This window comes from Rhinopithecus roxellana, chromosome 19 (genome assembly GCF_007565055.1).
Source record: "Rhinopithecus roxellana isolate Shanxi Qingling chromosome 19, ASM756505v1, whole genome shotgun sequence".
NCBI lineage: Eukaryota > Metazoa > Chordata > Mammalia > Primates > Cercopithecidae > Rhinopithecus > Rhinopithecus roxellana.
Window position 1 is genome coordinate 45,894,359 of NC_044567.1, and position 22,623 is coordinate 45,916,981.

Consider the following 22,623-nt stretch of genomic DNA (forward strand, 5'->3'; position numbering starts at 1 on the left):
ACTCTGGGAGACACAGCTGTTGACTGTTTTCTGTCTTACAAAATGGCCCTTGGCTGGGCACTGTGGCTCATGCCTGTAAACCCAACACTTTGGGAGGCCGAAGCAGGTGGATCACTTGAGACCAGGAGTTCGAGACCAGCCTGGCCAACATGGAGAAACCCCGTCTCTACTAAAAATACAAAAATTATCTGGGTGTGGTGGCGGGCGCCTGTAATCCCAGCTACTCAGGAGGCTGAGGCAGGAGAATTGCTTAAACCTGGGAGGCAAGCCAAGACCAGGCCACTGCACTCCAGCCTGGGGGACAAAGCGAGACTCTGTCTCAAAAAATAAATAAATAAATAAAATAAAGTACCCCTCCTTGTGGCTACACACCTCAGTGAACGTGCTGCTCATGGGAGTGGACAGAGGCAGAGCACTCCTGAGCCATCATGGTCAACAGAAAAACCACCTACAGTGGACTTCCAAGTTACGGGCTCAATAAAGGCGAAGGGTCTCCTCCCAGAAAAACTCAAGACAGATGAGTAAGAAACACTTATGTTCTGTTCCAGCCTCTCTGGCTTGGACTTTACAGTCTGAAAGTTAGAGCAGGGCGGGAAAGATACTTCTTCATCCTGATGGAGGATGGAGGCAGGAGGAGGAGGAGGCTGAGGAGGGAGGGGCTTTGCCTCACCCTCTTCTCCTAAGCAAGACAAAATGCTGGGGTGCTTTCCTGACTCACCAACTCTGGACAGGAGGCCTCTCCCAGAATCAACTTCACCCACACAGCTTTTTATTCTTGTCGATAGGGAAAGAGCAGAGACAGAGCTGAGATTTTAGGGAACTTAGAGAAACACAGAGGGGCTAGCCGACTGCTTGGCTAATGCTCCCGCCACCGTCACCAGTCCGAGCGGGAAAAAACTTCCCCTTCTTGAGTGTGTCCCAGTCATTGACCTCCTCCCCCAACATCCTTCTGAAATTCCTAGTGGGAGCATCTAAGGCTTGGAGAGGAAAGCCCAAAGGCTTCCTGGGGAGGAGCAGAGTGGAGGAAGGTGGCCCCTCGTGGGGATGGGTGGGCTTTGCCAGCCCATGGGTTATTTCTATCCTTAGCCATTCAAGACCCCAAGCCCAGAGATGCAGAAGCACATGGCACCACTATTCCCATGGCAACAACAAGGCAAGAGATTGCGGGTGGGGTGCCTGTTTCCCCAAAGTTTGCAAGAGAAGGAGCGTAAGAGAAAGGCAGGTGGTCTCAGCGACACAGGAAACACGGGGCTAGAGATGCAGAAGAGACTTGTGACAGTATCCAGCACTCTGTCTGGAGATGAAAAAGCCACGGGTCCCAGGGGGCTCCAGTAAGAGGCAGCATTCACCCTGAGCATCCTCACTCCCCACCGCAACGGCTCCACCCATGCAAATGTGAGCAGTGGTCAGGCCACCTCACTCCCCACCGCAACGGCTCCACCCATGCAATTGTGAGCAGTGGTCAGGCCACCTCACTCCCCACCGCAACGGCTCCCCCCATGCAAATGTGAGCAGTGGTCAGGCCACCTCACTCCCCACCGCAACGGCTCCACCCATGCAAATGTGAGCAGTGGTCAGGCCACCTCACTCCCCACCGCAACGGCTCCACCCATGCAAATGTGAGCAGTGGTCAGGCCACCTCACTCCCCACTGGAGCGGCTCCCCGCATGCGAATGTGAGCAGTGGTCAGGCCACCTCACTCACCTCCCCACCTGCAACGTCTCCCCCCAGTGTCAAATGTGAGCAGTGGTCCTGCCAACCATCACTCCCCACTGGAGTGGGCTCCCCCCATGCGAATGTGGAGCAGTGGTCAGAGGGCCACCCATCACTCCCCACTGGAGCGGCTCCCCCCATGTGAATGTGAGCAGTGGTCAGGCCACCTCACTCCCCGCTGCAGCGGCTCCACTCATGCAAATGTGAGCAGTGGTCAGGCCACCTCACTCCCCACTGGAGCGGCTCCCCCCATGTGAATGTGAGCAGTGGTCAGGCCACCTCACTCCCCGCTGGAGCGGCTCCCCCCATGCGAATGTGAGCAGTGGTCAGGCCACCTCACTCCCCGCTGCAGCGGCTCCCCCCATGTGAATGTGAGCAGTGGTCAGGCCACCTCACTCCCCACTGGAGCGGCTCCCCCCATGTGAATGTGAGCAGTGGTCAGGCCACCTCACTCCCCGCTGGAGCGGCTCCCCCCATGCGAATGTGAGCAGTGGTCAGGCCACCTCACTCCCCGCTGCAGCGGCTCCACTCATGCAAATGTGAGCAGTGGTCAGGCCACCTCACTCCCCACTGCAGCAGCTCCCCCCATGCGAATGTGAGCAGTGGTCAGGCCACCTCACTCCCCACTGCAGCAGCTCCCCCCATGCGAATGTGAGCAGTGGTCAGGCCACACGGGAGGGCTGGGCTGGCCAACCTAAAAGCTACCATTGGTGGCTGAGAACATGCCACTTCTGTCAGGCACAGAGGCAGCTCAAAAGCAGAAAGCCTGAGTTCTGGTTCCAGCTCTGGCTCCAGCATGCCAGCTGTGGGAACAGAGACCACTTCCCCTCCGCAGAAGGCCACCCATTAGGTGCCACTACCTCAAAGTCCTGGGTCTCTTTGTGGTCCGGGGAGAGGCCAAACCCACACCTCTGGCCTTAGCTCTCTCTGAATCCCAGGAGAGTTCTGACACACAAGGCCGTATGCCCTTTTGCCTGCTCTCACTGCTGCAAGCCACCCTTCCTGGCTGCCGGCCTGTTCCCACCACGTCCGGGACTGGCTCTGCACTCAGGCAGAGAGAGGCATCAACAGTGCCTCCTCCTGGGTGCTCTTTCCTCTCCCCCTCTCTACCTTTCCAGGGCCTCTGGCATCTCCTGTAGCCCCCCTCAGACCTGCAGACCAGGAACCTACTTCCTTCCACTCCTCCCAAGAGTGCCCTGCAGATGTGGAGGTCACACTTCCGCACCATTCGTCTCACCTTGTACACCTGTCCGTAGGTTCCATTGCCGACCACCTCCACAAGCTCAAAGATCCCAGCAGGGTCCTAGGGGCAGGGGACAGGAGGGAGACAGAAGAATACTGCGTCAGGACTTTAGAAAAGGATTACAGAGCTAGAGAAGAGGAAAGTGGTATCCAGTCAAGATATGAGAGCGAACACCAGTATATCAGGAGGGCACGCAGCGGGAACCCTGGTGGCTGGCTGCCCTTTTCCTGGATTGGTTCAGAGTGAACGTTCTACGGGAAAAGTTAGAAGAAGTGAGTGGCCGGGCGCAGTGGCTCACGCCTGTAATCCCAGCACTTTGGGAGGCCGAGGCGGGCACATCACAAGGTCAGGAGATCGAGACCATCCTGGCTAACACGGTGAAACCCCGTCTCTACTAAAAATACAAAAAATTAGCTGGGCGTGGTGGCGGGTGCCTGTAGTCCCAGCTACTCGGGAGGCTAAGGCAGGAGAATGACGTGAACCCGGGAGGCGGAGGTTGCAGTGAGCTGAGACTGTGCCACTGCCCTCCAGCCTGGGTGACAGAGCAAGACTCCATCTCTGGGAAAAAAAAAAAGAAGCGAGAGAACGTGGACGTCAGAGCCCAGAGAGCTTTTCAAAGACATGTTCCCAATTTCAAATTCACTGAGAAACTGCGTCTGTATCCTCATCTGCAAAATGAGGGTGCCCGAGAACCTGCCTCTGGGGTTGGTACTCACATTTTAGTGGAGAAATGCCCATCGAATGCTTCAGATGGTTCCTGGCACCAGAGCGTGTGCCCAATAAAAGTTAATGACCATTATTATCATCTTACTTCTTAAAAGCAGGGATGAGGAAAGCTAGCAGGGAGCAGGAATTTGAGGGCCACCATCCTTTTGTCCTTCCCTCTTCCCAGTCCCCCTGACACTGAGGGCTTCCAGGCCAGGGTTTGAGGGCAATTGGGAGCAGAGGGACCTGGAGGAAGGGAGTGAGGTGATGGTGAGAAAGGGCCTCTGAGAGGGGAGAACTTTCCGTTCCTACTTTTCTGAGCCAAGCAGTACCAGGAGGAGAGGGCCCGAAGGGCTCGAACAAAGCCTCTAAAGAGGCTCATTCTGCCCCTGGGCCAAGAGCAGGCAGGCCTGGCCTCAGTAACACAGCTGCTGTCGGAGGCCACCCACACCCTCCTGGCAGAACTTTTTTTTTTTTTTTTGAGAGAAAGAAGTTGGGAGGTGGAGCTGCAAGCTGAAGAGACATATAGGCCAGTACTGTCCATACTCCTGCACCTCCTGCAGAATGATGGCTCTTTTTTTTTTTTCTTTTGAGACTGGTTCTAACTCTGTCACCCAGGCTGGATGCAGTGGTACAATCATAGCTCACTGCAGCCTCAGTCTCCTGGGCTCAAGCAGTCCTCCCACCTCAGCCTCCCAAAACATTAATATTATAGGCATAACCCAGCATGCACAGCTAAAAAAATACTTAATAGGTGTAAAACACAGTAGGATCCACAAGAAAGAGAGGTGCTGTCACTGCAGTGCGGAGGGCTAACGAGAGGTCTTTCTGACCCTGAGAGCTGGAAATAACCTGAAAAAAGTCATCTCATCCGTCTTCAGTTCTAGATTAGAAGCTCAAAGACCACAGAGTTCCCCACAGAGCTGCCCAACAGAAGAACTCATCCATTCTGAGGCCTCTAAACTGACTGCTGCAAAGTCCTTGAATCAAACTGTAGTGCTTTCTGAGATGGAGGGAGACAGGAAAAAGGACCTATGGTCATAATTTTCTGAACACTCCTAATCTAAAAGGGAAAATACCGTGGGCCTGTTAGAGCTGTAATGATCTGTCACCATCAACTCAAATTACTATAAGTACATTTTAATTTTGTAACCTTGACTCCCAATCTGTCTCCTTCCCCTATGTTTGGGCGGCACTGAGGGATGAAGGAATATTTGAGGTCAGACACCCTGGGTTCAGATATCGACATTTAATGGGTTTCAAGTTGGTTTCCTGAAAACTCTTACTGGAAAGGGTGATTCAGAGAAGCAAGATGGGGTCCCGCACGTGGCACTCTCGTTGTGATCTCTTACCCTCTCCCCACCCAGATGCTCCATGTTTCAATAGCAGCACCCCTTTCCCACCACGGTCTAGTCTCTGCCTAATCCTCTTCCTCCTCCCTTTCCTGTATCATAGCCACCCTGTCCCTTCTCCCTTCAAAATGTGCCTGGCTTGTCTGCCACCTCAGACCAATCCCTCATGTCCTCCCTCCTGGAGCTCTTGCCTCCCCATGTCTTCCTTCTGCTGCCACTGATTCAACTCTTCCAAAATGGCGCTTTCCTGATTTTACTCTTCTGCCCAGAACTGGTAGTGGGGCTCCCCAATACTTAGAGAGTCCCAACACCTCAGCCTGATATTTAACGATGCCCCGTTATTATTCAACCACTAAGTATCTTCTGAGTGAGCGCCTCCATTTGCCCTGCACTGGGCGAAGCTCTAAGCAGAGAAAACCTGTAACGTAATCGTATCTCATTTCATTCATCGATTACATATTTCTTGAGCACAAACTATGTAATAACTCCCAAATTAGACACAAAAGGGAGCTCACCGATATATGAGAAATATAAAACCTTGTAATTGTATAGATTAGCCAAGTACTCAAATATGAAGATGTGGCAGTCTACAATTATGTATCACAACAGCAGCTGAAAGCACGAAAGTTGCTGAGATGCTGCTTGGTGTGGCAGAAAGAGCATGGGAGAAGGGTTTTCAACTCTGGCATTAGTCATGTGTCTCTGTGCAAGTATTTAACTGTTTGACGCCTTGTTCCCCTCCCACAAGCTAAGAGGGGGTTGGACTGTGTAAAAAGTCCACTTTAAGGTTGGGCGTGGTGGCTCATGCCTGCAATCCCTGCACTTTGGGAAGCTGAGGAGGGTGGATTACCTGAGGTCAGGAGTTCGAGACCAGCCTGGCCAACATTGTGAAACCTCATCTCTACTAAAAAATACAAAAATCAGCTGGGTATGGTGGTGGGCACCTGTAAACCCAGCTACTCGGGAGGCTGAGGTAGGAGAATTACTTGAATTCAGGAGGCGGAGGTTGCAGTGAGCTGAGATCGCGCTGTTGCACTCTAGCCTGGGTGAAAGAGTGAGACTCCTTATCGAAAAAAAGAAAAGAAAACGAAAAAGAGCAGCAAAGACCATGCTGTGCTGTGGGAGAGCAGTCTGGGTCTGAATGTTGAATTGGGGATGTTGCTATGGGAGAGTGGTGACAACGTGCTAGCAGCCCTACCTCGCTCTCAGCATCTCCTCGGCTTCGGCGTCCACTCTGGCAGCACTTGAGGAGCCCTTCAGCTCGCCACTACACTGTGGGAGCCCCTCTCTGGGCTGACTGACGCCCGAGCAGGCTCCCTCTGCTTGCAGGGAGGTGCGGAGGGAGAGTCGTGGGTGGGAACTGAGGCTGCACACAGCGCTCCTGAGCCAGCGCGAGTTCCGGGTGGGCATGGGCTGGGTGGGCCCTGCACTTGGAGCAGCCGGCCGGCAACGCCGGCCCTGGGCAGCGAGGGGCTTAGCACCTGGACGAGCAGCTGAGGAGGGTGTGCCAGGTCCCCCAGCACTGCAGCCCGCCATGCCCGAGTCCCACCCCCACAACACCGCGGGCTCCCACACAGCCTGGGCCTCCACCGATGCGGTGCCCAGTACCATTGGCTGCCCAAGGGCTGAGGAGTGTGGGTGGCAGCGCGGGACTGATGGGCAGCTCCACCTGCGGCTGGGCTACCACTAGGCAAAGCCAGCTGGGCTCCTGACTTGGGTGGGGACTTGGAGAACTTTTATGTCTAGCTGGAGGATTGTGTATGCACCAATCAGCACACTGTGTCTAGCTCGAGGTTTGTGTATGCACCAATCAGCACTCTGTGTCTAGCTCAGGGATTATAAACGCACCAATCAGCACCCTGTGTCTAGCTCAAGGTTTGTAAACACACCAATCAGTGCTCTGTGTCTAGCTAATCTAGTGGGGACTTGGAAAACTTTTGTGTTTAGCTAAAGGATTGTAAATGTGCCAATCAGCACTCTGTCTAGCTCAGTGATTATAAACGCGCCAATCAGCACTCTGTCAAAATGGACCAATCAGCTCTCTGTAAAACGGATCAATCAGCTCACTGTAAAATGGACCAATCAGCAGGATGTGGATGGGGTCAGATAAGAGAATAAAAGCAGGCTGACGAAGCCAGCAGTGGCAACCTGCTCAGGTCCCCTTCCACACTGTGGAAGCTTTGTTTTTTTGCTCCTCGCAATAAGTCTTGCTGCGGCTCACTCTTTGGGTCCGCATTGCCTTTATGAGCTGTAACACTCACTGCAAAGGTCTGCAGCTTCACTCCTGAAGCCAGCAAGACCACGAACCCACCAGAAGGAAGAAACTCCGGACACATCTGAACATCTAAAGGAACAAACTCCAAACACACTATCTTTAAAAACTGTAACACTCAACTGCGAGGGTCCACGGCTTCATTCTTAAAGTCAGTGAGACCAAGAACCCACCATTCTGGACACAGTGGGAGAGCAGTCTGGGTTTGAATGTTGAATTGGGGATGTTAAAGGATACACAGGTACATTCTATTGGGCAGTTAGAAACAAGGATCTGTAAATACAATTTACAGACATTTGTGAGTGTGAGAGTTGGAGATACAAACAAGATGTCCAGGGAGAGTGTGGATGGCCACAGGCAACACATGAGAGCAGCAGAAGAGACACCAGAAGAGGAGATGGTCATGGAGGCTGCAGGGGGGATAAGGGGAGAGTGATGGCCTCCAATGTGGCAGAGCAGCCAGAGGGCACTGAAAAAAATCCCACTGACCTCAGCAGCTAGGAAACCACTGGGAACTGCCGTTGTGTGAGCAGAGGGCAGACAGCGGGGGCTGGAGGAGACGGGTGTGCTGAGGAAATGAGGGCAGCACCCTTTCTGGAGAAGTCTAACCTTGAGAGGAAGGGGGAAAATCAGATGACAGAGCTGGCAGCAAAGTCAGACAATAGAGTTTTCAAAATAGGGAAGATTGTTCATGATTATGGAGGGAAGAAGCCAAAAAGGGTGGATGTTTGAGGAGTTGATTTTTCTTTTGATTTTGAGACAGATTCTCTCTCTGTCACCCAGGCTGGAGTGCAGAGGCATGATCTTGGCTCACTGCAACCTCCACCTCCCCGGATGCAAGCGATTCTCCTGCTTCAGCCTTCTGAGTAGCTGTGATTACAGACACGCACCACCACTCCTGGCTAATTTTTGTATTTTTAGTAGAGACGGGGTTTCACCATGTTGGTCAAACTGGTCTCAAAGTCCTGACCTCGTGATCCACCCGCCTCGGCCTCGTGAAGTGCTGGGATTACAGGCGTGAGCCACTGCGCCCAATTTTTGTATTTTTTATGGAGACAGGGTTTCACCATGTCGCCCAGGCTGGTCTCGGATCCTCAGCTAAACAGATCCACCTGCCTTGGACTCCCAAACTGCTGGGATTACAGGGGTGAGGCACCATGCCTGACTCTGTCCATCCTTTTTTTTTTTTTTTTTTTTTTTTTAGACTTAGTCTCATTCTGTTGCCCAGGCTAGAGTGCAGTGGTGCGATCTCAGCTCACTGCAATCTCCACCTCCTGGGTTCAAGTGATTCTCTTGCCTCAGTCTCCTGAATAGCTGGAATTACAGGTGCCCGCCACCACACTTGGCTAATTTTTTTGTATTTTAGTAGAGACAGGATTTCACCATGTTGTCCAGGCCAGTCTTGAACTCCTGACCTCAAGTGATCCGCCCACCTCGGCCTCCCAAAGTGCTGGGATTACAGGAGTGAGCCACCGCACCCAGCCTGTCCATTCTTTTGATTGGAGCCATCCTAGTAGGTATGAAGTGGTATCTCATTGTGGTTTTGAATTGTATTTCCCCGGGAGGCTGAGGCAGGAGGATCCTGTAAGTCCAGAATTCGAGGCTGCAGTGAGCTATGACCATGCCACTGTACTCCAGTCTGAGCAACAGTGAGATTGCCTCCCTACCCCATCTAGAAAAGGATGGACAGTCAAAGGCGTTGAGGAGGGCATTTGGGGAAGCTGACACTGTCATACGCTGCTGCTGGGAATGTAGAATGGTACAGCCACTTTGGAAAACAGTTTGACAGTTCCTCAAATGTTAAACAATGAGTTATCGTATCACCCAGCCATTTCACTTCTAGGTAGATACTCAAGAAAAGTGAAAACATATATCCACACAAAAATATGTAGATGGATGCCCACAGCAGGATTATTAATAACCAAAAAGTAGAAACAACCCAAATATCCATCAACTGACGAATAGATACATGTGATATATCTATATAATAGAATGATATTGGCAATAAAAAGAAATGAAGACCAGGTGTGGTGGCTCACGCCTATAATCCCAGTGCTTTGGGAGGCTGAAGTGGGAGGATCACTTGAGGTCAAATGGCTTGAGCCTGCTTGGCAGGTTTGAGACCAACCTTGGCAAGATAATAAGACCCCATCTCTATAAAAAAAATTTTAAAAATTAGTGAGGCATGGTGGAAGGATCCCTCGGGCCCAGGAGCTGAAGGCAGTAGTGACCTATGATAGCACCACAGCACCCCAGCCTGGGTGACAGAGTGAGTGAGACCTTGCCTCTTAAAAAAAAAAAAAAAAAGGCCGGGCGCGGTGGCTCAAGCCTGTAATCCCAGCACTTTGGGAGGCCGAGACGGGTGGATCGCGAGGTCAGGAGATCGAGACCATCCTGGCTAACACGGCGAAACCCCGTCTCTACTAAAAAATACAAAAAACTAGCCGGGCGAGTTGGCGGGTGCCTGTAGTCCCAGCTACTTGGGAGGCTGAGGCAGGAGAATGGCGTAAACCCGGGAGGCGGAGCTTGCAGTGAGCTGAGATCCGGCCACTGCACTCCAGCCTGGGCGACAGAGCGAGACTCCGTCTCAAAAAAAAAAAAAAAAAAAAAAAAAAAAAAAAAAAAAAAAGGGAATAAACTACTGCTAGATGTTGCAACATGGATGAACCTTGAAAACATTATGCTTAATGAAAGAAGCTAGTCACAAAAGGCCACATTTATGTGTAATGTTCAGAATAGGTAAATCCAAAGAGATGAAAAGTAGATTAGTGGTTGCCAGGGGCTGGGAGGAAGGGGAAAATGGGTAATGACTGCTAATGCATACTGGGTTTCATTTGGGGAAAATGAAAAGGTTCTGAAATTAGATAGTGAAGATGGTTGCATAAGTCTGTGAGTATAACAAAAACCACTTTAAAATATTTTAATTTTTGTTAGTTTGTTTTTTGAGACAGGGTCTCACTTTGTTGCTGAGGTTGGAGTGTAGTAGTGTGATCTCAGCTCACTGCAACCTCTGCCTCCTGAGCTCAAGCAATCCTCCTGCCTCAAACTCCCAAGTAGCTGGGACTACAGGTGCACACCACCACACCTGGCTAATTTTTATATTTTTTGTAGAGATGGGGTTTCACTATATTGCCCAAACTGGTCTTGAACTCCTGAGTTCAAGTGATCCGCCTGCCTTGGCCTCCCAAAGTGCTGGCATTACAAGCATGAGCCACCACCCCGGCCTAAAATATTTTTAAAGGGTAAACTTTATGGTATGTAAATTATATTTCAATAAACCTGTTATTAAAATAATCCTTCAGTATCACTAATAATAGGAGAAATGCAAATCAAAACCCAAAGAGATAGCATCTCACCCCAGTTAAAGGGTTATTATCAAAAGACAAAAAGGCTGGGCATAGTGGCTCACACCTGTAACTGTAATCTCAACACTTTGGGAGGCTGGGGTGGGAGGATTACTTGAGCCCAGGAGTTCAAGACATGCCTGGGCAACATAGTGAAACCACTCCTCTACAAAAAATAAAATAGTCTCAAAAAAAAAAAAAAATTGGCGGGGCCCGGTGGCTCACGCCTGCAATCCCAACACTTTGGGAGGCCGAGGCAGGCGGATCATGAGGTCAGGAGATCGAGACCATCCTGGCTAACATGGTGAAACCCCATCTCTACTAAAAATACAAAAAATTAGCCAGGCGTGGTGGCGGGCGCCTGTAGTCCCAGCTACTCAGGAGGCTGAGGCAGGAGAATGGTGTGAACCCTGGAGGGGGAGCTTGCAGTGAGCCACTGCACTCCAGCCTGGGAGACAGAGCGAGACTCTGTCTCAAAAAAAATAAATAAATAAAAAATAAAATAAATAAATACATACATACACAAATATAAAATAAAAATGAATAAATACAAATAAAATAATGTTTAAAAGACAAAAAAAAAAAAAAAAAAGAGATGCTGCCAAGGATATAGAGAAAGGGGAACTCTTACACTGTTGGTGGGAATCTAAATTAGTACAGCCTCTATGGACAACAGCATGCAGGTTCCTCAAAAAACTGAAAATAGAACTATCACAAGATCAGGCAATGTCACTGCTGGGTATACATCCAAAAGAGAAAAAATTGTCAGGTACAGTGGCCCACACCTGTAATGTGAGCACTGTGGGAGAAAGAGGCAGGAGGATCACTGAGTCTAGGAGTTAGAGGCCACCCTGAGCAACACGGCGAGACCCTGTCTCTACAAAAGGTACAAAAAATTAGCTGGACGTGGTGGTATGCACCTGTAGTCCCAGTTACTTGGGAGGCTGAGGCAGAATTGCTTGACCCTGGAGGTGGAAGTTACAGTGAGCCGAGATCGTGCCATTGCACTCCAGCCTGGGCGATAGGAGTGAAACTCTGTCTCAAAAATAATTAAATAATAATTAAAAAATTAAAACATTAGGCTGGGCCCAGTGGCTCACACTTGTAATCCCAACACTTCGGGAGGCCAAGGCAGGCAGATCACGTGGTCAGGAGATTGGGACCATCCTGGTTAACATGGTGAAACCCCGTCTCTAATAAAAATACAAAAAAATTAGCCAGGTGTGGTGGCGGGCTCCTGTAGTCCCAGCTACTCGGAAGGCTGAGGCAGGAGAATGGCGTGAACCCCAGGAGTTGCAGGGAGCAGAGATCGCGCCACTGCACTCCAGCCTGGGCGACAGAGCGCGACTCCATCTCAAAAATAAATAAATAAATAAATAGCCAGGTGTGGCAGTGTGCACCTGTGCTACCAGCTACTTAGGAGGCTGAGGTGGGAGGACTGCTTGAGCCCAGGAGTTTGAGGCTGCATGCAGTCAGTCATGATCATGCCACTGCACTCCAACCTGGGCAACAGGGTGAGACCCTGTCTCACAAAAAAAGAAAAAAAAAAAACAAGAAATCAGCACATGGGGAGACATCTATACTCCTATATTTATTATAGCACTAGTCATAACAGCCAAGATATAGAGTTAAATTAAATAAATGCATACATAAAATATTGCATATCTATGTGGAATGTTATATGGAATATAGATGGAATGTTATTCGGCCATAAAAAGTAATGAAATCGGTTCACCTGCAGCAACATGGATCAGCCTAGAGGATATTCTGTTAAGTGAAATACACCAGGCATAGAAACACAAACATTACATGCACTCTCTCATATGTGGGGACTAGAAAGAGCTGGTCTCAAGGAGGTGGAGAGTCAAACTGGGGTTGCCAGAAGCTGAGAAGGGCAGGGGGATGAAGACAGGCTGGTTAATGGATTCAGAAATACAGGTGGATAGAAGAAACACTAGAAGGTTCTAGTGTCTGACAGCACAGTAGGGTAACCACAGTTATGAATACTTTATTGTAAATTTAAAAAGAGCTAGAAGAGGGTCGGGTGCGGTGGCTCACGCCTGTAATCCCAGCACTTTGGGAGGTCAAGGGTGGATCACCTGAGGTCAGGAGTTGGAGACCAGCCTGGCCAGTTGGGTGAAACCCTATCTCTACTAAAAATACAAAAATTAGCTGGGCATGGTGGCGCATGCCTGTAGCTCCAGCTACTCGGGAGGCTGAGGCAGAAGAATCACCTGAACCTGGAAGATGGAGGTTGCAGTGAGCCGAGATCATGCCATTGCACTCCAGCCTGAGCAACAGAGCGAGACTCTGTCTAAAGATAAAATAAAAATAAAAAATTAAAACAAAGAGCTAGAAGATATGGAATGTTCTCAACAAAATCAAATAAGTGTTTGAGGTAACGGATATCCAAATTATGTTGACTTAATCATTATACATAGTATGCATGTATCAAAAGATCACATATTCCATCAATATGTATAATTATGTATCAATTACTTTTTTTTCTTTTTTGGAGACAGAGTCTCACTCTGTCACCCAGGCTGGAGTGCAATGGTGCCATCTCGGCTCACCGCCACCTCCGCCTTCCAGATTAAAGCGATTCTCCTGCCTCAGCCTCAAGAGTAGCTGTGATTACCAGCCTCGCAACTAGCTGTGACCACCATACCTGGCTAATTTTTGTAATTTTAGTAGAGATGGGGTTTTGCCATGTTAGCCAGGCTGGCCTCAAACTCCTAACCTCAGGTGATCCACCCACCTTAGCCCCCCAAAGTGCTGGGATCATAGGCGTGAGCCACTGCACCTGGCCCAATTTTTAAAAATACAAAAAAAAAAACTAGCCGGGCGAGGTGGCAGGCGCCTGTAGTCCCAGCTACTCGGGAGACTGAGGCAGGAGAATGGCGTAAACCGGGAGGCGGAGCTTGCAGTGAGCCGAGATCCGGCCACTGCACTCCAGGCTGGGCGGCAGAGTGAGACTCCGTCTCAAAAAAAAAAAAAAAAAAAAAAAAAAAAAGAAATTTAATTATTATTCTTTTTTAGAGCTGGGTCTCACTGTGTTGCCCAGGCTGGTCTCAAACTCCTGGGCTGAAGTGATCCTCCTGCCTCAGCCTCTCAAAGTGTTGGGATTACAAGCGTGAGCCATTGTACCTGACCGTGTATCTATTTTTTTAACGCATTTTAAAAAATCCTAAGATGCAGGACATGGTGGCTCATACCTGTAACCCCGAGATTACAGGTATGAGCCACTCAGGAGACTGAGATAGGAGGATCACTTGAGGCGAGGAGGAGGTTGAACCTCCGGTGAGTTGTGGTCATGCCACTGCACTCCAGCCTGGATGACAGAGCAAGACCCTGGCAAAAAAAAAAAAAAAAAAAAAAATCCTAAGAGCACCTACTGTAGTGTTTAGTTTATTATCTATCTATCTATCTATCTATCTATCTATCTATCTATCTATCTATCTATTTTGAGACAGAGTTCGCTCTGTTGCCCAGGCTGGAGTGCAGTGGCGCGATCTGGGTTCACTGCAAGCTCCGCCTCTCAGGTTCATGCCATTCTTCCGCCTCAGCCTCCCAAGCAGCTGGGACTACAGGCGCCCGCCACCACGCCTGGCTAATTTTCTGTATTTTTAGTAGAGATGGGGTTTCACTACGTTGGCCAGGATGGTCTCGATCTCCTGACCTCGTGATCCGCCCGCCTCTAGCCGCCCAAAGTGCTGGGATTACAGGCGTGAGCCACCGCGCCGAGTTTATTATTATTATCATCATCTTGAAACAGAGTCTCACTCTGCTGCCTAGGCTAGAGTGCAGTGGCATGATCACAATTCACTGCAGCCTTGACCTCCTGGGCTCAAATGATCCTCCCACCGCAGCCTCCTGAGCAGTTGTGATCACAGGTACGGACCACAATACTCAGCTAATTTTTAAATTTTTTTGTAGATATGCAGTCTCATTATGTGGACCAGGTTGGTCTCAAACTCCAGGGCTCAAATGATCCACCTGCCTCGGCTTCCCAAAGGGCTGGGATTACATACGTGCACCACCGTGCCTGGACAGTAAGTTATTATTAATGACAGATTCTATTCTAAGAAAGCTACCCTACTAATATCAGCTTGGTGTAGTGGCTCACACCTGTAATCCCAGCACTTTGGGAGGTGGGCAGATCACCTGAGGTCAAGAGTTCAAAACCAGCCTCACCAACATGGTGAAACCCCATCTCTACTAAAAATACAAAAATTAGGTGTGGTGGTGCATGCCTGTAACTCCAGCTACTTGGGAGGCTGAGGCAGGAGAACTGCTTAAACTGGGGAGGTGGAGGTTGCAGTGAACCAAGATTGTATCACTGCACTTAAGCCTGGGCGACACAGTGAGACTCTGTCTAAACCCAAAAAAAAAAAAAAAAAAAAAAAAAAGCAAGCTACCCTACTAATATGGAAAGGAATCTATAAAGTGCTTCTCATCTAATAACATATTTAAAAATTCCAAGACAGGCTGGGCGTGATGGCTCACCGCTGTAATCCCAGCACTTTGGGAGGCCGAGGCGGGTGGATCATGAGGTCAGAAGACTGAGACCACCCTGGCTAACACGGCGAAACCCCGTCTCTACTAAAAAAGAAATACAAAAAATTAGACAGGCGTGGTGACAGGCACCTGTAGTCCCAGCTACTTGGGAGGCTGAGGCAGGAGAATGGCGTGAACCCGGGAGGTGGAGCTTGCCGTGAGCCGAGATCCTGCCACTGCACTCCAGCAAAACTTCATCTCAAAAAAAAAAAATAAATAAATTCCAAGACAAACACAGTAGACAATAAAATATAATTCATATGATTAAAAGTTAGGCAATTTTTTTTTTTTTTTGAGAGAGTCTTGCTCTTGTCACCCAGGCTGGAGTGCAATGGTGCGATCTCAGCTCACTGCAACCTCTGTCTCCCAGTTCAAACTATTCTCTTGCCTCAGCCTCCCGAGTAGCTGGGATTACAGGTGCGTGCCACCATGCCCAGCTAATTTTTGTATTTTTAGTAGAGACGGGGTTTCACCATGTTGACCAGGCTGGTCTTGAACTCCTGACCTTAGGTGATCTGCCCACCTTGGCCTCCCAAAATGCTGGGATTATAGGCATGAGCCACCGCACCTGATCTAGTTTTTTGTATTTTAATTGAGATGCAGTGTTGCTCTGTCACCCAGGCTGGAGTGCAGTGCCAGAATCATGGCTCACTGCAGTCTCAGACTGCTGTGCTGAAGCAATCCTACTTCAGCCTCCCAAGCAGCTGGGACTACAGGCATGAGCCATCATGCCTGGCTACTTTTTTGTGTGTGTAGAATCAGGGTCTCACTATGTTGCTCACAATTTGGTTTCTTATTCTTGGCTCTGCTGCTAATAGGTTGTGTGTTTAAGGACCAGTCACTTAACTTCTCTAAGTTCCCTTTCAGTAAGATAGCTTTTTGTTTTGTTTTGTTTTGTTTTGTTTTGTTTTGAGACGGAGTCTCACTGTGTCACCAGTCTGGAGTTCAGTGGTGTGATCTCAGCTCACTGCAACCTCCGACTTCCTGGTTCAAGCGATTCTCCTGCCTCAGCCTCCCAAGTAACTGGGACTACAGGCACACCCCACCACGCCCAGCTAATTTTTTGTATTTTTAGTAGAGACAGTGTTACACCATGTTGGCCAGGATGGTCTTGATCTCCTGACCTTGTGATCTGCCCGTCTCGGCCTCCCAAAGTGCTGGGATTACAGGTGTGAGCCACCGCGCCTGGCCTGAAAACTTTCTAACTCTATCATTCCAAATGCTCAGGTCCACACTCCATGAGGCTGTCAACCCAATGACTATTTATTCCTTCCTATTGTGTGCCAGAAACTGGGCTAAGCTGGGGAATAGAATAGTGAGTAACTGAAGCAGTCCCTACCTTACTGGTGTTTACGTTCTGAGGAGAGAGGCACATGTTAACAACCTCTACAATTAATTGTGTAATTACAGCTGTGGCGTGTCTTCGTTTTCTTTCTTTCTTTCGTTGCATCTCAGATGCCACAAACCAATGTATTGTTTCTTTTTTGAGACAGGGTCTCGCTCTGTCCCATAGGCTGGAGTGCAGTGACACAACCATAGCTCACTGTAGCCTCGAACTCCTGGACTCAAGCGATCCTCCTGCCCCAGCCTACCAGGTAACTGGGACTATAAGCGCAAACACCACTCTGCCTGGTTACTGGCTATTTTTTTTGGTAGAGACGGGTCTCCCTGTGTTGATCAGGCTGGTCTTGAACTTCTGGGCTCAAGCGATCCTCCTGCCTCCGTCTTCCAAAGTGCTGAGATTACAGGTGTCAGCCACCATGCCTAGCCTATTTTAATGTTTTTTCCATAGATCACAATTTCATCATTTTTTTCTACATAGCTGTTCCACATAGTGAAATTTGTCCTTCTGAGAAAAAGGGGAGAAAAAAAAATCCTTGAAACTTTCCCCCTCTAGTCCAGCGTCTGGTTATTTAAATACACATCTCATGTAAAACAGAAAAGATAAAAAAGTAAAGATAAAAATAAAAAAGTATGGAGTGACACTCCTCCTGCTGCTGCCAAGTGTGTCTCTTGGACCGAAAAGGAGGAAGGAAGGTTTTGGTCACGGAAAGAGCTCTGGTCTGTCTTATGTGCTGTGAAGTGCAGCGTGCCAAGAGAGCACACCTGACTGAGCCTGGGGAGCCAGGAAAAGGTTCTTTTGAAGAAGATGTATTCAAGCTGTGGTGGTCTACCCGCCTTTCCAGTACCCTCCTCTGAACAATGAGTGCTGCAATCTGCCCCATCCTTCCGGCCTTGATCTTTACTACTTCAGGAGCTTGCCCATATCGGCCATCTCAGAGATCACCCTCGTTGTCCACTCTCCCCATAGACTTCTTTTTTTTTTTTGAGACGGAGTCTCACTCTTGTCGCCCAGGCTGGAGTCCAATGGCACGATCTCAGCTCACTGCAACCTCCACCTCCCGGGTTCAAGCGATTCTCCTGCCTCAGCCTCCCAAGTAGCCAGGATTACAGGCACCTACCACCATGCCCGACTAACTTTTGTATTTTTAGTAGAGATGGGGGTTTCACCATGTTGGCCAGGCTGGTCTTGAACTCCTGACCTCAGGTGATCCACCCGCCTTGGCTTCCCAAAGTACAGGGATTATAGGCATGAGCCACCAGACCTGGCCCCCATAGTCCTTTATTTAATTAATTAATTTAATTATTATTATTATTATTATTTTTTTGAGAAGGAGTCTCACTCTGTTGCCCAGGCTGGAGTGCAGTGCCCGGATCTCAGCTAACTGCAAGCTCCGCCTCCCGGATTTACGCATTCTCCTGCCTCAGCCTCCCGAGTAGCTGGGACCATAGGTGCCCGCCACCTCGACTGGCTAGTTTTTTGCATTTTTTAGTAGAGACGGGGTTTCACCGTATTAGCCAGGATGGTCTCGATCTCCTGACCTCGTGATCCGCCTGTCTCGGCCTCCCAAAGTGCTGGGATTACAGGCTTGAGCCACCGTGCCCGGCCTAATTATTATTTTTTTTAAGACGGAGTTTCGTTCTTAGTCGCCCAGGCTGGAGTGCAAGGGTGAGATCTCGGCTCACCGCAACTTCCGCCTCCCAGGTTCAAGCGATTCTCCGGCCCCAGCCTCCCGAGTAGCTAGGATTACAGGCATGTGCCACCACGCCCGGCTAATTTTGTATTTTTAGTAGAGACGGGGTTTCTCCATTTTGGTCAGGCTGATCTCGAACACCCGACCTCAGGTGATCTGCCCACCTCAGCCTCCCAAAGTTCTGGGATTATAGGAGTGAGCCACCACGCCCGGCCTCCATAGCCCTTTAATAATGACACAGCTAGGCCGAGGATCTTTTGAGGTCAGGAGTTCGAGAGCAGCCTGAAACCCTATCTCTACTAAAAATAGAAAAATTAGCTGGTGTGGTGGCACACACGTGTAATCCCCACTACTTGGGAGGCTGAGGTAGGAGAATCTCTTGAACCCGAGAGGTGGAGGTTGCAGTGAGCCGAGATTGCGCCACTGCACTCCACCCTGGGTGACACAGTGAGACTCCGCCTCAAAAATAATAAAACAATAATAATGAGACAGTTAGCAATTTTTGAGCATTTTATTTGTTCCTGGTACTGCGGGGCGCTTTAGAATTATAATCTCACATGACAAACTTTGAAGTGGGTACTATTGTTAGACTCATTTCACAGGTGAAAAAGTTTACAACAATTTAATGACTTGCCCAGGATTACACACAGCTAGGAAGTGGTGGAGCCGAGATTTGACCTGAAAATTTGACCTCAAGGCCTGCAGTGTGCTTTGCCTGGTTCATACCTCCTGTTGCCCAAAGGACCGTGTTTTCAACCATTTCTTCCCCTTTCTAGCCCCAGCAAAAGTTTAAGAAATGAGTTCCTGACCCCAGGGAGCCAGTCCAAAACTGAAGGAAAAAAGGTAACCTAAGGCAAACTTCCTCTTCAGCCACTTCAAATAAAAGGGGAGATGCCAGACAGTGCATGGAGAGTCAAGGCTGGAGAGCCCATTATTATCTCAGGTAAAGGAAAGCAGAGGCCACGAGTGGGCAGAGCGGCCAGACTGTACACAGAGAGCACAGAGAGTAGACATGGAAGGAGAGGGCATGGGAGCTGCAGGGGGAGACAGAAGCGGGACAGTGACCAACTGACTCTAGCTATCCCCTGGTGTTACCATTAACCCAGAACCACCCTATGGTTCCAATTCCAAGGAACTGTCTATGCTGCCATTCAGGTGCCTAGGTTCCAACAAGATTCTTTTTCTTTTCTCTTTTTTTTCCCTTGGCATGTGAAGTGAGAAGGATTTTTTTTGGTTTTTGTTTTGTGAGGCAGGGTCTTGCAATGTTGCCCAGGCTGGAGTGCAGTGGTCCAATCATAGCTCACTGCAGCCTCAACCTCTTAGGTTCAGGCAGTTCTCCCACCTCAGCTTCCTGAGTAGCTGGAACCACAAGCACTCACCATCATGCCCAGCTACTTTTTAAAAACTTTTTTGTAGAGACAGGGGTCTCAATATGTTGCCCAGGCTGGTATTGAATTCCTGGGCTCAAGCAATCCGGCTGCCTTGGACACCCAAAGTGCTAGAATTACAGGTGTGAGTCACCACACCCTTTGAAGAAGGGTCTTGACTTTCAGTAAAAAATATGGACAGTCTGGCACTGTTCTAAGTGTTTTACACGTACCAACCAATTTTTTTTTTTGAAACGGAGTCTCATGGTCGCCCAGGCTGGAGTGCAATGGTGTGATCTTGGCTCACTGCAACCTCTACCTCCTGGATTCAAGCAATTCTCCTGCCTCAGCCTCCCAGTAGCTAGGATTACAGGTGCCAGCTACCATGCCAGGCTAATTTTTGTATTTTTAGTAGAGACGGAGTTCTGCCATGTTGGCCTGGCTGTTCTTGAACTCCTGACCTCAGGTGATCCGCCTGCCTTGGATTCCCAAAGTGCTGGGATTACAGGTTGGAGCCACCATGCCCGGCCCACACACCAACTAATTTAATCCTCACCTAACTCCATGAGGTAGATATTATTATTACTGTCACTTTACAGAGGAGGAAACAGGCTCAGGGAAGGTAAATAACTTGCTAAGGTCAAACAGTTATTTCAGTGGCAGAGCCAGGGTTTGAATGCATGTAGCCGGTTCTTGAGTCTCTGCTGCATCTACCCCTTTATTTGATTTAGCTGGAGCAGATTCCTTCCAACCCAACAAGCCAGACCACAACATCTCTATTAAACCTTTCACAGGGCTGAGCCTCATCTCCACAAGTAGAACAGAAGCTCATTAAGGGCAGGAGCCATTTCTACGTGGTACTTGGGTACACATAGAATGAGAGTGAGGCAGCCTCGCACTGAGACGGGTGCCTGAATGAAAGCAGCAGTATTTTATCTGTGCAGCTCTGAATCTATCACACACACAAAACGACTGTTGTTGCATCGTGAGCATGTGGGGTAACAGTCTGCGGCTGCTTTGTCTCATTCACTAGCGCTTCTATTACTAAGCGTTGTCTTATCTCCTCACGTTTTACGTATACTAAAATTGTGTAAAATCTTTGGTTGGGCCAGGCACGGTGGCTCATGCCTGTAATCCCAGGACTTTGGGAGGCTGAGGCGAGTGGATATCCTGAGGTCAGGAGTTCGAGACCAGCCTGGCCCACGTGGTGAAACTGTCTCTACTAAAAATACAGAAATTATCCGGGTGTGGTGGCGCGTGCCTGTAGTTCCAGCTACTAGGGAGGCTGGGGCAGGAGAATCACTTGAACCCAGGAGGCAGAGGTTACAGTGAGCTGAGATCGTGCCACTGCACTCCAGCTTGGGCAACAGAGTGAGACTCCAACTCAAAATAAATAAATAAAAATCTTTGGTTGATGGAGAGGCTCTGGAAGATACCATAAAAGTGTTGGACTCCATTATTGAAGGGTGGGGCTCTGGGATAACAGACAGAGCCTCTTGTGTGTGTGGAAACAGATGTCGCCTGGCACTGTGCCCTGCGTTCGTTGTTTACAATGTATAATTATACATATTGCTTTGTTCAGATGTGAAGAGCCAACAGTGATGTTAAGGCTGAAACTCTTGGTAGATGTCTCCTCTCTCATAGCTCCGCATACAATGCAAGGCAGTGGTCACATACCAGGCTGGCCCCGAGCAGCACATCCTCCTGATGCTGCACTCGCCTCACTAGGGAGCTGCCTGTTGTTTGCTCCTTTCCCCTCAAAGCTCCAGGTATGTTTCTGAGTATATACGAGGTCACCAAATCCTCGCTGATTTAATGATAAAACGCCAGACGGAGCAAGGCAGAGCTGGGTTGGCTCAAGGAAAGCTTTTCAGAAGAAGCTGAGGAACAAGGGCTGGAGGGAGAGAAGAGGCGCACAGCTGGTGGCCTGAGGCAGGCAAGGGGAGGGCACGAGCTGTCCCCTCAGACTCTGCTCCTGCCTTAAATCCCCCTTTAACTATTTCAAATGTATTAGTTTCCCCAGCTTCAAAAGCTTTCCGAAGGTGCTGCCTAACGCTTCAGCATCTCCCTAGCACATGGCATGCACTGGTGCTGAACAGTTATGGGATACAGTGCCGTGGTCCTTCTACCTGCACCACGGACTCTGCTCCCTAGAACTGACCAGGGGAGAACCAGGCACACACCAGCCTTAAGCCGTTGCTTCTTTGCTCTGCTGACCCTCAAGGGGCTCCCTGGACTCCTCCCACAGCTCCTACCTGGAGAAAAAACTAGGGGCAAAAGTGAACCCACTCCTGCTCTCACGGTGCAGCCTGGGGCCCAGTATCAACGGACATTTTCCTCTCCTTTCCTCAAAACTAAAAAGTCCTTTCAGTGTAGTAGTAGGACAGAGATTAGATTAGAAACAAAAGGTTTGATTATTTCCCAAGAGAAAATGCAAGCGTTTATGCATAAACTGTTTCCAGAATGCTGTCCGGTTGGGAGGCTGGGACACGAACTGAAGCTCAGAGCCTAGGAAGCGTAAGCCAAGGCTGTGGGGCAAGGAAAAGGAGAGAAGGAGAAACCCCATCAGTCCCTCACAATCAGCATGTGGAAATCCAGAAATGCAGGAGAGGCCTGGAGTCATAGTAGAATCCAGGATGAAAGGGGTGGATGACAGAATGAGCAAAAGGAGGCAAGCACCGGAGGCTTGGGGTCACATTTCTTGGAAGTGGCCTGGAGCTGGCGGATGAGAACTCTGGCTGCCAGTCCTCATTCCACTAACAATAGCTCCTCTAATGACATGCCCCTTCCCTTTGTACCCGCTCCAAATGGGGAAAGTAATTCCTGCGGTGTTGGCTTTGCACATAGATGAAACCCTCTGAGGAGTAAAGGTTTATTTAAGTACTTTAGCAAATGCAAACTGTTATTATCAATATTAGCCAGCATCTTTATTTTATTTATTTATTTTTTGGAGATGGAGTTTCGCTCTTGTCACCCAGGCTAGAGTGCAATGGCAAACTCTCGGCTCACGGCAACCTCCGCCTCCCAGGTTCAAG

The 22,623-nt window shown here is 49.3% G+C and overlaps 1 protein-coding gene across 8 annotated transcripts in view; it reads right to left on the minus strand.

Moving 5' to 3' along the window:
* Positions 1–22,623, minus strand: part of MINK1 (misshapen like kinase 1) — a 68,987-nt gene that overhangs the window by 16,985 nt on the left and 29,379 nt on the right. For 7 of the 8 annotated variants that reach the window (XM_030923364.1, XM_030923367.1, XM_030923363.1 and 4 more), the window contains exon 2: positions 2,951–3,016. The exons of the other annotated variant lie outside the window; for it this stretch is intronic. In XM_030923364.1, coding sequence (XP_030779224.1) covers positions 2,951–3,016 — 66 coding nt within the window. The remainder of the gene's footprint in view (positions 1–2,950; positions 3,017–22,623) is intronic. 8 annotated transcript variants of the gene reach the window in all.